This window comes from Manacus vitellinus, unplaced genomic scaffold (assembly GCF_001715985.3).
Source record: "Manacus vitellinus isolate BGI_N305 unplaced genomic scaffold, ASM171598v3 scaffold_16_pilon, whole genome shotgun sequence".
NCBI classification, from domain to species: Eukaryota; Metazoa; Chordata; class Aves; order Passeriformes; family Pipridae; genus Manacus; species Manacus vitellinus.
This window is the reverse complement of record NW_021939189.1, coordinates 5878425-5893118: the sequence shown is the minus strand read 5'-3', so window position 1 is coordinate 5893118 and position 14694 is coordinate 5878425. Positions and strand designations below refer to the sequence as shown.

Sequence of the window (14694 nt, the reverse complement as noted above, 5' to 3'; positions counted from 1 at the left end):
ATAAAGGAGTAAATCTATAGGTTTCATCACCTTTTTTCTTACTGAGTTTTGATGATGATTTGACTACCTCTGCTTCACAGAATAAGGATGGTTGCTCAGCTGTTAACCACGGAACAGTCTTCCTGTGAGGATATTCCTGTGCACAGAGGTGTCAGTTTGACTGCTCTCTTACAATGCAGATACAGTAAGTGATTTTGTTGTACCCCTTTTCTTCCCAGCTGACTAAATGCTAAGGATGAGTTAACTCAAAGTTGAGTCCACCAATAGGTTTTCAAAATCTGTAGCTGATCCAGCTATCCATTTTTGTCCTCGTTTTCATTCAATTGCCTTCTTTATGAGGAAAACTATTCTATAGCATCAGCTTTCACTGACTGGGTTAATGTAAGGGCGTGTTTTGGGGTCCCAGCTGGGATTCCTTGTATCCGGTGTGCCTCTTCAGCCTCAGCCACCTACTTTGTGAAGCTGTTTTTCTTGTGTGCTTGTCCATTAACATGTCCTGTAAGAATCCACGTAGCCTTGGAAATAGCCAACAAAACCCTACATAGCCTAGAAAAGTGTCAGCAGAAATGTCAGTGCCAGCTTTGCCAGCAGGTTTCGTGTGCTCGCTATGTCACGATTTAACTCCCATCAGTAAGTTTTGTACAGAAACAGTTTTAAATTGGATAAATCTCAAGTTTTCACAAATCAGGACTTGGCAGAAGAAGAAATATAACGTGTCTTCTTTGCAATCATGAAGTAGTGGGCAGACATTGCATTTTTGTGTAGGAATAAATACTTGTTCTGGCTGTTTTCCTCCTAAATAATCAAACCTACCCACCAGATTGTATTTGAAAGCACTTACTAATGTGACATGCTCCGTTTTAACTGTTTAGAAAAATGACTGAAAGTTTTAAGATGAGACAACATGAATCATAGTCTCCAGCGGCTGTTCACTTCTGTGATTGACTTGCTTTCTTCCTACGTTCCTTTTAGTCACCCTGGGAATCGCTGAAGCTGTTCTGTGCAGGAGGCATTGCTGAGATTCCCCTCGCAGCAATGGACTTGGATAAACCATCCGTGTGGGGATCCCTGAAACAGAAAACTAGACCATTCCTGCAAAACCTGAGCGTGAGGAAGACGAAGAAGAGGTCTAGCAAAATGATGAAGAGGACAGTGCACTCCTTGGACCGATGTCTGAGTGTGTCGGTGCCTGACATGCTGGAGGTGGAGACTCTTACGGAGGAAGAAACGACTTATTCAAGTACTCAGGTGCTGTCGAGCAGCTCCCCCAAGAGCTTTTCCAGGTCTGTGATGTCCCTGAAAAGCAGAAGCGCTTCAGCGAGGGCAGTGGGAGAGGACTGGCCGTGGCTGTCGCAGCAGGTGACACGGACAGAGGTGATTGTCACCCCCCCAGACTCGCAGGCTGCAGGCAGCCCCGTGTCCGAGGGCAAGAGGAAAGCCAGCGACGACCTCTTTGAGCTGCTGCAGAGCTCCCGCCTGAGCGCTGCTCTGACGGACGAGGGGGCAGAGGTAGGTGCTTGAGCATCACCCAGGCTCAGTGGCCACCTCGGGCTCGTTGTGCTCCTCCTTAATTTTCTGGGTTATAAAGGGGTGGAAGATCCAACCAAGGCCAGGTTGGACAGGGCTCTGAGCGACCTGGTCTAGTGGAAGGTATCCCTGCCCATGGCAGGGAATTGGAACGATATGACCTTTAAGGTTCTTTCTGTGATTCTGTGAGGAGGGGGCTCTATTCAAGGAATGAATGGGGAATACAAATAAGCATAAACTTTACATGATATACACATTATTCAAGACTAATTCAGCTATTCTTTCTGTCAGTCTGGAGCTGCAAAATAACCCTGCTCCATTTTTTAATTTTTCTATTATTATTTTTTTATTTTATTATTTTTTAATGGCACTTTAGATTTTTCAGATTTATTGGAGTTGCTTGCTTAAATCAAAAGTTGTTGCAGCCCTTTGAGCTCTGAAATGCAGTGCATTTGCTTTTTAGTTACTAGAGTTTACCAGGATTGCTGTAGAGCGAAATCAACTTACCATTCACCCACTCAAGATCCAGATGAAGGTAGTGGGTGAAAGATGAGTGAGCAAAGTGAACTCTGCCTGTCTCTGGAATTAACCAAAACAAGCATGTGATGGAGAACAGAACATGTAGCACCATACTCAAGACTGTCCTTTGGGTTTTCATCGTGATGATTTAGAGGAGGTGCAAAACCAGAATGCTCCCTCTACGTTTCCCATCTTGTTCCCCTTATCCTTCCCTCCCATTTCTGTGGTCAGTATTTATGTGGCTGGACATAATTTCCCATGCACGGGAGGATCAGAGACCAATGTGCTCCAAAACTGACATGAAACTAATTCCTGCTTGGCCTGAGCAAATTGAGAATCCTGTGGAGTTGCACGATGGTGTCATAAGAGACAGCAGGTGAAGATTGGGCTGCATGAAACACTTCAGAAAAAATCTACTTTATTTGTATTTTGTGGAAGTATGTGTCCTGCTGTTGAGTTCTCACTGGGAAGGTTAGATTTTGAACTTTTTGCAGCCTTTTCCCCATTATCTAATTGTTGCAGTTATGGCTGGTTTCCTTAGTCATTCGATATTCAAAAATGGCAACCAGGCATTTTGTTTTAAACTCCTCCTGGGAATGGTGATTTCACAGGTTAATTATTTTTAACAGGTTAATTATTTTTTAACTGCACCGTTTCAAAATGATGGTTAGTGCTGCTGTGGGGAAAATGGTCCTTTCTGATACAAACTGCTTGTTCTGCACCTCGAAGGCCTGTGTATTCCTACCAAATCAGTGTTGACTCCTAGTCTGTTGTGATGCAAAGTGTCAGGCCGGTAGTTACTGACCATCACTTGCAGTTTAGTGTTGCTAAATTGTTCACACATTGGCTTCATCTTAGTGGAGTGTACCATTATTCAGAGGGCTCCATAAAAAAAATGATTGGAATAGTATATTGCCTTGTTTCTGTGCTCAAACTTTACTCTAAACTTGTAGCACCTCAATCAGTATATGGCAAATATATGGACTCTCATTATTGTGGGAGTTCTTCCATGTTGTTTTAATGGCAGCAGCAGTTTTTTCCTGCTGTTGTAGACCAGAAATCCTAATCTAGAATTAACCACAGCACACCAAAGTTAATACTATATCCTGATTTGATTTTGGGCAAATGAAGTGTTTAAGGAGAATGAAGTACCTGTGTAGTGATGGAATAACTTCAAGTCAAGTTTCCTCCAGATGTACAATCTGAGTCTGGCTTATTTTCTGCAGCATTCATATCTTTCCCTAAATGTATGTACTAGTGTGTGTAAATCATTTAGTATTTACTTTTATGGCAAATCATCTCACTATGGGAATATCCATCCTTCCTATAATCTGCCTCCAGTACAATTTTTAAAGGCAGAAATATCTTTTTCCTCAAAAATACATAGGAGAGAATGAAGCAAAGGAAAGTAGAAATGGATAAGGAATATTGAACAAATTTAATTATATTGAATCTGATTCAGTAGCAGAAGGTGTCGCTGCCCATGGCAGGGAGGTTGGAACTAGGTAGTCTTTAAGGTCCCTTCCAACCCAAAGAATTCTATGATTCTATGAAAACCTCAATATTCAGCTTCTCTTGTACGTGAATGAACAGCTACAGGATTTGTGCTCTGTGTGTCTTGGATGGGAACAGTTTGTTACAGAGGTTGTTAGTCTCTGAATACTGGGTGGGGTTGCTGTGAGGAGCAACACGTGAGTTCAGAGAACAAGCATTGTTCTTTTGCGAGCATCACTCACTGTTCGGGGAGGTAAATCAGAAGGAAGGCAGATCCCTGGAACAAAACAAACTAAAAAAAGCAAAAATGTAGGTTGAGCTTTCTTCCCCCTGAATCGCTTGTCGCATGCCGCCTACTCATTTCCTGGTTGTCTTTGGCCACCCGATGTCGTGAGATGCTTTCGGAGCCTCCTGCATGATCGTCAGTGTGGGCTTGTGGTTTTCCCATCGCTCTGAACCCTCCGTGCAGAGCTGCTGGCGCTCAGCACGTGCCATCCTCAGCAAAGGCTCTTGCCACAGGAACCGTCTTTGACATTTGTCGAGAGATTTACTTTCTGTTCTCCATTGCAGCCCAACCAGGCGAATCTGAGGGGTGAAGAGGCAAGTGAATTTGCATTGAATCTCCCCTCCCTGCCTGGTTCAGGTTGTAAAGGGTTCCAGTAATAACACTTTTTTTTTGTCCGTGCCCATGTGTCATTGCTGGGGTGTTCTGACACCACTTGGTCTTCTTGCTAGCGCTTTGCAGTGAGTCACTGGCAACCCCCAGCCTTGTCCTGTTGCTGATGCACTCAGTGCCCTTGTATTATTAATCATTCTGCAGAAAACGAGGAGACAGAGGTTCCTCTTGCCAAGAGGAACTTTTGATTTATTTAAATATATATGTGTTCATACACACACTCTTGCTTGCTTTGTTTTCACGCAGATATGTTTGGGACTATGGCCCCCTTGGATGTGTCGACTTTTGTTTAAAGTTGAGAAATGTCACTGTAGTTTGATAAAAATCAGGATTTCAGGACCAGATTTTCACCAAGACGTTTATCTGTATTCAGTGATCTCGTTGCAATTAGCTACCTAGTATAATAGTAATTTATGTTATGAGGAGCTAAAATGAAAAAACTAAGCTTTTTTACTTAAGATTATAATTGCTGTTCAAGATCTGTAGGTGTAATGCCAGTAAACAAAAAGTTGAAAAAAGACAAAATCGTAACTTTGAGAGTAATTTTTTTATTATAAATTATATCAAGCTACCCAAGACAGTACTTTTTAAATTATTATAATTTCCATGCACTTCTTTGATCCTGTGTTTGTGCCATGTAAAGCAAGCTGTAAAGAGAAACCATTATGAGTGCCAATGATGGTGCCTGAAGGAGATTCTTGTGAAGCCAGAGACTCCAAGAAACACTAAGTTTAATGCACACAAGTGAGATTTTATGCATACTAGTCAGAAAATTCAAAGTTAGGGTTCCCCTAGCAGCTGTAACTCAGCTCTGTTGTGTGAGAAAATTCTTCTGCTGCTCTTTATGATGATAATTTTTTCCAGTTTTAATGTGTTTTTGCAAGGTGGCCAAGTTACGATTACTGTGGGAACCATAATGTTAAATTTTGTCTGTCATGCAAGGGAAATTTTACTTGCAATGCTGAATTACTCTACTTCCTGATATGTAATATATGTATTTGGGGGGAGGAGGAGGTGAGGAATTACACAAAGGATATTTATATTTATTTCAGCGTGTCAATATATCTAAGATTTATGTACTTTGGTGCAGGAACTGGTTCTTTTTTTAATGTCTCTATAGTGCTCCACACAATGCCTCTCTCATCTGAGAGGTTTGGATGTTACCACACTGCACATAATAACATTTTCACATGAGGATCGAATTCCACCTTGTGTGCATTTTTGTAGACTGAGGTTATTCATTGCATAAATCTTTGTATTTGAGTGGGCTGTGAGTGCCCTGCATTAGACCAAAAGAGTTGCCCAGGCATGGGCAACTCTTAAACTTAAATGATCATAGGCTGTTCTAGCATTCAAAATAGCATCAGAGGTGTCTTGACTGATGAATCCCTTCTGTGTATCCAGTCTAGATGTCGTGCCAGTGTAGCCTCAAGTTTTTTGATGAGTCAGTATTTAGGAAGAAATGTTTGACTTTCTCTCCTGTGCTGGGCACTGGATAAAAAACCTTTGGATCTTCCACTTACTGCAGAAAGCAGGGGGAAGTACATGTCCAATGTATTTTTTTTTCTCTTTTGTCATGGTTTAACACTACAGGCAGCTAAATATGACATAACTTCTTGCTTACTCCCCCCTCAGTGTGAGACATAATCCTCCATCCCAGAGTGTACTGGGGAGAGAATCAGGGAAAATGAAGATTAAATTGGTGGGTTGAGATAAAGACAGGAAAGGAAGAGAGAATAATTTAAAAGAATGACACAACAATTAAAATATTCAAAACAGTGTAGTTGCTTATCACCTGCTGACTGATCCCCAGCCAGTTCCTGAGCAGTGGTCCCTGTCCAGCAACAACTAAAACATCTGCATGTTATCAACACTGTTCTCATTCTAAATCTAAAACACAATAGTGTACGAACTACTAGGAGGAAAATTAACTATTCCAGCCAAAACCAGGACACCTTTCCCTTTGACCATTTCTTTTTAACTTTTCCCCTGAACATTTTTTATTTCAAAAAAACCGAAACAAACAAAACCAAACACACGGACACACAAAAAAACCCCAAACAAAACCACACACACACAAAACCAAAACAAAACACCCCACCCAACCAAGCAAAAAAATCCTTTTCATGGAACTTACCTTTGGGATGATGAAGGAGAAATTGTAGTTAAGTGAGAGTAGCCTATCACCAGATGCAATAACCTTCAGGCATCAGGAGAGTTTGTGGTGAGGACCTTCAGCACTTGCTACTGGGGAGGAGAAGTTATTCCAATAGCTGGAAGGAGGTACTTATTGTCTTGGATTAAACTCAAGAGACTAAGTGCTGTTACTGCAAAACAGGAAAAAGAAATGTATGTTTAAATTGTTGAGAGAAGGTTCTATAAGCAGAAATAAAAGAATTTCACGCATTACATGTATGAGTAATTTCTTGACTCCCACTAGCAGTATTTTATTTTCCTGTATTACTGTTGTCTAATTCATTGTATCTTTTGTTTTATAGTACCCATGTGGAGAAATGGATTTTGACTCTTCCCTATCATCTCAAAATTTTGATGATCAAGTGGTAAGTCGTGTTGTTTTAAAGCATTTGGAAACTTGATCAGAAGCACAATTTATTTTAGCTTCAGATTTTCTGCTTCTTATATATTTAAAAACCCAGCAAGTGAAGAAGCCATCTGTAGATTTGTCCAATGTGGTTTTTTTTTTTGTTGGTTTGTGAGGGTTTTGTTTGTTTAGTGGTAGTTTTGTTTTTTGTTGTTGTTTGGTTTTTGAGTCCTTCACAGCAGTTGCTGATGTTTTAAAATTGACCCAAACATTCTGGATTATATAATATCTACATTGTACTGGTAACTGATGAAAGCATCAGCATAAAGACTCATCTAACAGCCTAGGAACAAATTGGATTAGAGTAAACACAGCAAACACAGCTGTAGGGTTTGACAGACAACAAAACCAGTTTTAGGGCAGTGTGAAAAGGCCTTGGCAGTTTTGAAATGTTATTCTTGTATAAAGTACGTTTGCCTATTCTGGATGAACTTCTCTGCCTTTGGCCTCTTGATAACCTCTCAAGTGCTGTCCAGAAGCTGTTTTCACTGAAGGTACCTGCTGGATGATGCTGAGGTGTGCAACCCTGGCAGCATCTCAGATGAACAAGAATCCTCTTGAGTTTGCTTCTGCAAAACCTCACAACTAGTATTGCCTGCTGCTGGGAATCTCTCTTTTAGAACTGTGTGGAGGTGCTGTTCTCTCATCTCAGTGGCTGTGTGAGATATGCACTTCCTTGTGAGTTTATCAGATGAGCACAAATGACTCGATGAACCTCTTCCAACTTGAGATATTCTACGAATGCACAAGAAACAACTAGGAAAAAAACATGCAGTGAGCTGATAAGATTTGGAAAAACTGTGCAGGCATCTGTGGTTGTTAATATCGCCATGCGTTTTCGGCTATAACCCTCCTTGTGTTACCCCTTGTTTTGTTGAGCATACCCTGTGCTGATACTTAGCTACTTGCGTAGTGAAATAAAGCCTGGGAGAGAAATCTTTTATCTTTTTCCTTTTTTTTTTTTTTTCTCTTTTCTGTAAGATTGCCCTGAGGAAAACACCTGCCTCTTTCATGGTCTGCTTTAGGAGCTGCGTGTGGGTGACTGATGTCTTTGTTCTCCTTAGGCTCTGGAGGAAGCAAACGACTGCTTGAGTGACCTGCCCAGCCCCTTTGCCTACCTGCTGACCATCCACCTGAAGGAAGGCCGGAACCTGGTTATCAGAGATCGCTGTGGTGAGCCCCACCTTTCAGCTGTTTTCCTTTGATATTCACACAGCTCTCCTTTCACTGATTTCAGATTGGCAGCACATTGGCTTCTTTTCTTATCTCCAGTGCAACAAATCATTGACTTGTATGTCTTGTCCTGGTCAGAGCAGTAAGAGATTGGGTTTATCCACTGTAGATACACAGGGGAGGGAGCTGCCCTCTCCTTGCTGCTCCTCCTGCCTGATGGTGCAGCTTTAAAGCACCTTCTTGGCTACTCCAGGCACTTTTACCTATTCACTGAAAGAAAGTCTATTTGAGCTTAAAAAAAAAAAAAACCAAAACAAAACAAAAAACCCCAGAGAATATTTAGAGATTTATTAAATGATAGAACTGCTCTAGGAGTGCTTTTGGAGTTATCTGCAAAGATGTTAATAAAAGGGAAACCATAGGAGCAGGGCTGCAAGCCAACAATCCTCTCTCTAATCTAGGATGTGACTGAATGATGATGACATTCTAAAAACCCCAAACCCAAAATCGAGCCCCAAATGACGTATCAAATAAATTAAAAAAGATTTGGGGAATTCCTGGAAAAATTATGTGAAAGTGCCTGCTGTTAGCCTGGCTCTTCTTCAGGCTGTTGCAACAGGGAGTGAAAGTGCTTTTAAGCAGCCAGTTGGTAGTTTCTCTGCTTGCTGTGGAGGGAAGAACTGTCCTGGCAGAGGTTCTGCAGGGGCTCTCTAAACCTGTCAGAGAGCTCTTTCATATGTTCAGTCTTTATTTAAGTTTTTTTTTTTTTTCTGCGTGTGGAAACAGTTCTGATACTTCTGTGTTGCAAAATGTCTGAGCAGTTTCTTTTGAGATGAAGCCATAGGGTTTATTCTTGCAGTTTTAAAGAAAATAAGCTTGCACAGTCTCAAGTCCTGTGAAGGTTTGCACCTGAAGGGACCTGTCTGATTTAGAAACTCACATGGGCTGCTTGTTGGGATTTTTATTGTCCTCTATGTCAGTTAACTTTTTCCATGATGGTTTTTCATGTCTTCACAAAACTGTAACTTTTGGCCAAGTTTTTTGCCTTGTTTTTCCTCCCATTTTTTGGAAGGAGTGAGTGAGTACTTAGATTAAGATCTTTCCTGGTTATACAGAATTCCCTAACAGTGTAGCAGTTCATCAGATTTACTAGCAAGCTGCACAAGCCAGGACACATCCAACTGCTCATATGAAAAAGATGCTAGAAATGAGCAATTCCAGCTGAGTAATATTTCTAGAGAAGACAGAGCATACTTTGCTCTAGGCTGTGTTTCGTTGTGTAAGAAAGCTAATACTTGTCTCAGTGCAGCACTGGACAACACAGTGAAACAGCATAAGGGGAAAAAAACCATTTTGATGAGTCTGTTTTGTGGCAAATGACCGCTCATTTAGTAAACAGAGTGGGTGAGGTGATACATAATTCAATAAAACTCCTGCTTTTTATTATACAGGTAGTGGAAGGGGAGAAAATAGTGACTTGATTATTCTTCAGTCACCACTGTGCTGCAGTGCTGGCTCCTCAACACTGCTGATATGGTGATGCATGTCTTTATAGGTCTCTGCTTTTGTACTGGTAATGTGGCATCTTTGCATGACACTCAGGCTTGATTTACAACCACTGTGCTTTTTCAATATGCTTTTAAATGTGGGAAGTTGTCAACTTTGCTTATCTCTCCAAAGTGAGAAATCCTCAGGCCTTGTGGGCTGAAAGGGTGTGACTTCCCTCTCCTGTCCCCACCCTGATGCTGGATACAGCCACCGAGCTGGGGTATCAGTGTACTCTGAATAATCTGAATATAGGAACATGTTGTCCATAGCCACCATGTCCTGTGAATCAGATTGTGGCTTGGGCTGAAGGCCAAATCATCCTCTTCCACATTTTGGGAACACCAAACCCAGCAATGCTGCCTGACACAGCTGGGAGCGGGCTCAGACCCTCTTCCCCACAGTTTTCCTTATGCAAAGAGGTGCCAGGGCTCTCCAGTGGGTAAAGCTTTGATGATCCTTGTGCATTTCTTCTGACTCAGGATGTTCTATGATTCTGTGAAAGCTGAGTTGCTGGTACTATGTTTTAAACCCTCCTCTGGTCACCTTTGTGTGTGCAACTTCAAAAATGCTTTGGTTAGGTGGGAGTGGTGGCAGAGAGTTGGAGTTTCTAGGCAGGAGTAGAAATGTCCTGGATTTTTCAAATAAATTGTTCATACTTTGCCAACCAACTCCAAATACTATGTGGAGTATTCTATACATTAAATAACAAAATATTCACGTGTAAACCACAAACTGAGCGAAGAGTTTATGCCAGCATCTCTAGCCTAAATCAGATTTAATGTAAGTCTTGTAATTTTCCTGAATTTTAATATTCAGTTATTATGTTATCAGCAGTTTCTCTGGGGGAAAAAGTCTCAGAGCAGTCATCAAGCCCTTTTTAGAAGTTCTTTACTGACAGATAAAAAAATGGCATTTAAGTGTGTTGTCCTGCGTTCTTCTCATGTTTGCACTTTTCCCCTTAATTTTATCTTGCAACAGTTTAAATAGCTCTGAAGGGAAGCAGCCCCACAGCACGGGTGGGTGATGCCCTCTCCTGGCAGATGAGTAAAGTCTCTTGCACTGGTGACTATTTTTGCCTGTTTTATCCCAATGCCAGAGGTATTTGTCTGAATGTGTATATAAAAATAAATCTAAGGTGTGTGCGACCAAGGAGAAATATTTCTGCCCTTGGAAACAGCTGCTGCTGAAAAATCCTGTCTCTCCTCAGCAAATGTACAGGATTCTCCCTGAATTTACTCATTATATGCTTAACAGTTATTAATTAGGAATTAAGTTTGGCTCAGTGAAGGGGATCAGGAGTTCTGCTGATAACTGCAGGCTGTAAGACCAACATGTGGCTTCACTTTTTTCCAACTTTCCAGGTATTTTCCTGACTTTTTGACTTGCTGCGTTCTGCTCTTTCCAGGATATGTTCCCTTTGGTGTGATTTAAATTCCTCCTTCCTTTTACCAGATTTTTATTGCTTTTACCCCTCCCTTCATAGTGTTAATCCTGTTAACACTGCTCTGTCCTGTTTTTCTCTTCACCTTTTGCCTCTTGAGTTGCTTTTTGTCTGTCTGTTCTTTCTGGTCCCTGACTTTCTGCAGCTCCTCTCCTTGTACCCGCTCTTTATAGAGAGGATCTGTCAGCCCAGGAGCCTGGCTCAGCTGCATATGTTCCCTGGTGCTTCCTCTAAAATACATAAGCAATGCAGGAAAAAAAAATATTTTCAGTGTTTTCTTCCCCTATTTTATCTATTTTTTGAAGTGTAAATGAAAGAAAAAACTTCCATACAGCAACACCCAATATGTACCCCAGCAAAGGAAGCCAAGTGCTGTTAGAGCAGGATCTTGGTTCTGGTGGAAAGTGGAGAAGCTCTGAAAAATCCCTCTTTAGCTCAAAATTGCAGTGGGGGGGCAGGATGCAGGATGAGAGAGGTGTTACCTGCTGATCTTCAGCTTGCTTGGAGTCTGATTTACTTGCTTACAGTCTAACCCAGTCATACATTAGAAACTGCCTAAGCAGATGGTAAGATGTGCTTGGCATCTTACCTGTGTGTACCTTTGGTACCTTACATTAGACAGCACATGGGTCCTGTATTTAAAATTCTTGTAATTGATGACCCAAACACTGAAGGTCACAGTTCTCAGTGTGTATATACACAGCACGAAAAACTTGATTTTTATGCACTTTTTATAGTATTATTGTTACTAGATGACATGATGCATTTCAGTGATAGTGAGGAGTTTGTGTCTATGTAGTTTTAATACTGTAAGTAATAAGAAAAGAGGAATGTATTTTATTGATTAAAAATCTGTTGAGCACAGCAGCAGTTCTGCAGAACAGAGAGGTAACTATCTCATTTGGCTTAAAAAAAAAAAAAATCACTGGTGCTGTCAGTGTTGCTGTCTTGTTACACCCTTAGTGGTTTTATGACCTTGTTGACCCTGTTTTTGTGAAGCTCCCAACTTCCTGCTTTGAACTAGGAGAGGCTGGAGCCCATTTCTACCTGCTGGTTCACTTTCACAGGGCAGGGTGATGCCTCATGATCATTTGAGTCAGTCTAATGAAATCTGAAAGGTCCTGCTCCCTTTTGGCTCTGAGGTTCTCTGACTGTGCACATTTGCTGCCTGTACCAGTCACCTTTGCCCAACAGTGATGCTGTGACAGGGAGCAGCAACGTGATGCCACAGCTGTAAGGAAATGTTGCCTTCCCTTACACCCTTTGCCGCTGTTAAGAGTAAACAGAAACTGGGTTTTGAGTGCCTGTGCAGGTGAGAAGCCCCTCTCATTTCCAAATCCTGTACTTTCAAAGTCTGAGTATATTTTTCATCTGTTAAACAGTGTGGTTACATGAAGTACACTTCTTGGATGTGATGTCAGCTGGTGAGTGGCTGTGGTTGGTGTCTTTTTTCTTTTTTCCCCTCCTTTAAGCGCCTTGTTCCAGCCTGAACTTTGTGTGTGTCTCTTTTCCACATGGTTTTGTGTTTTGTAGGTTTTTTCACAAGACCTTTGTGCCCCGTTTCTATTTCTTTCTTTAAAGTTTCATTTGTTTCCTGTTCCTGCACTTTGATTTTCTTCTCATTTCTTTCCCAAGGCAGCTGAACATGTGAAGGGAGCAAGATGGGATGCAGTAGTACAGAGGATGCCATTGTCTAGATAGGTGCACCCGGCTTTCCATATCCAGAGCATGTCATCATGTGCTCTCATGTCTAACAGCCCCCACTGCCAGAGGGTCCCAGTGGGCTCCTGGAGCTGGCAGGGAGGCTGTGCTGCATGGGCAGCTCTGGAATCACTGAGAGCTGTGCTAGAGCTCAGCCTCCCAAGGACAAAATAAAATGAAAGAAAGGGCTTAGGATAACACACTTTTAACTTCCAGCAGTAACGAATCTGCAGTAGCCCAGCACTCACAACTCTGGGCTGTCCAGGAACTGGACTTCTATGATCCTTGTGGGTCCCTTCCAGCTCAGGATATTCTGTGATTCACTGTCTAGGTCTGTGCTGATACCAGGGTGCCAGAGGAAGGGATGTGTGTGTGCTGTGCTGGGTATTTGTCAGCTTAGAGCAAGTAATTGTTTGGAAAGCAAATGCTCAGAGCAATTAGGCTGAATTGCTCTCTGCAAACACGCTGATTAATTTAGACTTTCTCTGTTTTCAGGGTATCTGCAATTAGATCATTAGGCTTTCAGATTTATTAATTATTGAGATGTATTAGGCAACTTTTCACACTTCTTTTTGAAAGGCGTAATCATGCCTAATTTACAACTGCTGAGAATTTGAATGGTGCCGAGGACTTATTTTGATATTTTCTGTATGCTGGGTAGGTCTGCGTACAAGAGCTGGTGCTGCAAGTGTTTATCTGTGCCAAAGGCAGTTTCTGGAAGTGCAACATGTGTGGCTGAAACTTTCTGCTTATATGCAGTGCTCCCTGTGAGCATCCTTCCTGGATTGACTGTGGCAAAGGAATGCACAGAGATAGGAGCCTCGGGAAAATAAGAGGAGATCAAAAAAAGCAATTTATGTGCATATCTGCCCTTGGTAAATTAATGTTAAATTAGGAAATGTAGGAATGGCAGCATAGAAAGAGAATATGTAGGGCCCAGAGAATACCCTGTGACTCTTCTTTTGTGGGAATTGTAATTTAGATAACGGGTTTCTTAAACTGTAATAGCTCCATCAGTCGTCAGAGCTTGCTCTTCGGGGGCACCTGTCTGCATTAACAGCTCACACGGCATCTTTCAGGTAATCTGTAAGGAGATTTATTAGGTCAAAGACTGAGAAAACAAGAAAATCTGAATTGGATAGCTCAGCCTGGAGAAGAGATGTTTCCAGAGAGACCTTAGAGCCCCTTCCAGTGCTTAAAAGGGCTAAAAGGGAGCTGAAGAAGCATTTTTTTACAAGGACATGTTGTGACAGGACAAGGGTGAATGGCTTTAAACTTAGAGATTAGGGTTAGATTAGATATTAAGATTAAATTCTTTACTGTGAGGGTGGTGAGGCCATGGCACAGGTTGCCCAGAGAAGCAGTGCGTGCCTCATCCCTGGAAGTGTCCGAGGCCAGGTTGGATGGGGCTTGGAGCAACCTGGTCTAGTGGAAAGTGTCCCTTCCCGTGGCAGGGGGTTGGAATGAGATGATCTTTAATATCCCTTCCAACCCAAACCATTCTGTGATAAGATACCACAGAAGTTTCTCAGTGCTGCCTGGTGATGTAAATGTACCTTCTGCCCTGTCCTTGTGACCTCTTTTGAGTTCATACCTGAGTCCTGACTGGGAATTCAATGTTCCATTGGACCGATTTTCACCACAGACAGTTCTGTTCTTTATGTCACGTGTCTCTAACGGATCCCACATGGCATTTTGGTAGGGTTTTCAGTTGGTTTTGCTCAGTTCCTTTACCTTTTTTTTTTTTTTTTTTTAAATGATGTTTCTGAAGTGTCTTGAATAGGAACTCCTGTATCTGCATTTTTCACTCTGTTAATGTTCAATTCAGGCATTTCCCCCCCTCCTTTATTCCCCCATCAACTGTGGGTTTACACACTTCCTTCACACTTCTCTGGTCTTTTTGATTTATTGTGTTTTATTGTGGTGGAGGTTTTTTTTTTGGTTTGTGTATTTTGTTTGGTTTATGGTCTTTTTTTTTTCCACTTGTTGGTTTGTTTTCCCTTGGAATCTATT

The 14694-nt window shown here is 41.7% G+C and overlaps 1 protein-coding gene across 1 annotated transcript in view; it reads left to right on the top strand.

Annotated features, from left to right (window-relative positions):
- Positions 1-1020: 1020 nt before the first annotated feature.
- Positions 1021-14694, top strand: part of MCTP2 (multiple C2 and transmembrane domain containing 2) — a 101633-nt gene continuing 87959 nt past the window's right edge. The window contains exons 1-3 of the mRNA XM_018069540.1: positions 1021-1509; positions 6715-6777; positions 7883-7991. Of these exons, the coding sequence (XP_017925029.1) occupies positions 1036-1509; positions 6715-6777; positions 7883-7991 (646 nt within the window). The 5' untranslated portion in view covers positions 1021-1035. The remainder of the gene's footprint in view (positions 1510-6714; positions 6778-7882; positions 7992-14694) is intronic.